This window comes from Eurypyga helias, unplaced genomic scaffold (genome assembly GCF_000690775.1).
Source record: "Eurypyga helias isolate BGI_N326 unplaced genomic scaffold, ASM69077v1 scaffold32585, whole genome shotgun sequence".
Classification (NCBI taxonomy): domain Eukaryota; kingdom Metazoa; phylum Chordata; class Aves; order Eurypygiformes; family Eurypygidae; genus Eurypyga; species Eurypyga helias.
In genome coordinates this window covers 2,996-3,238 of record NW_010251307.1, presented here as the reverse complement: position 1 = coordinate 3,238, position 243 = coordinate 2,996, and the positions used below count along the sequence as shown (strand labels likewise).

Genomic DNA, 243 nt, shown 5'->3' with positions numbered 1-243 from the left:
CCCCCAAAACATACACAAGGGAGGAGAGGGAGAGGCTCTCCCCACCCAGCGTCCCCTCCCAGCACCTTTCCACTTCTCTTCGTTCTTGACGGGCAGCTTCCTCTTGTGCTTCTTCCTGGCCTCCTCCTCCAGGTAGAGCAGGACCCGCTCCTGCTCCTCTCCCGACCGGTTCATGAAGTCGTTCCAGATCTGACAGCACAAGCCACCAGGCCCCATGGCAGAGGTCTCTGGGGAGCACCCGGC

At 61.7% G+C, this 243-nt stretch overlaps 1 protein-coding gene across 1 annotated transcript in view; it reads right to left on the bottom strand.

The window, feature by feature from the left end:
* Window positions 1-65: 65 nt before the first annotated feature.
* Window positions 66-243, bottom strand: part of R3HDM4 (R3H domain containing 4) — a gene marked incomplete at both ends in the record, with an annotated part of 1,555 nt that continues 1,377 nt past the window's right edge. The window contains one exon of the mRNA XM_010151998.1: window positions 66-191. Coding sequence (XP_010150300.1) covers window positions 66-191 — 126 coding nt within the window. The remainder of the gene's footprint in view (window positions 192-243) is intronic.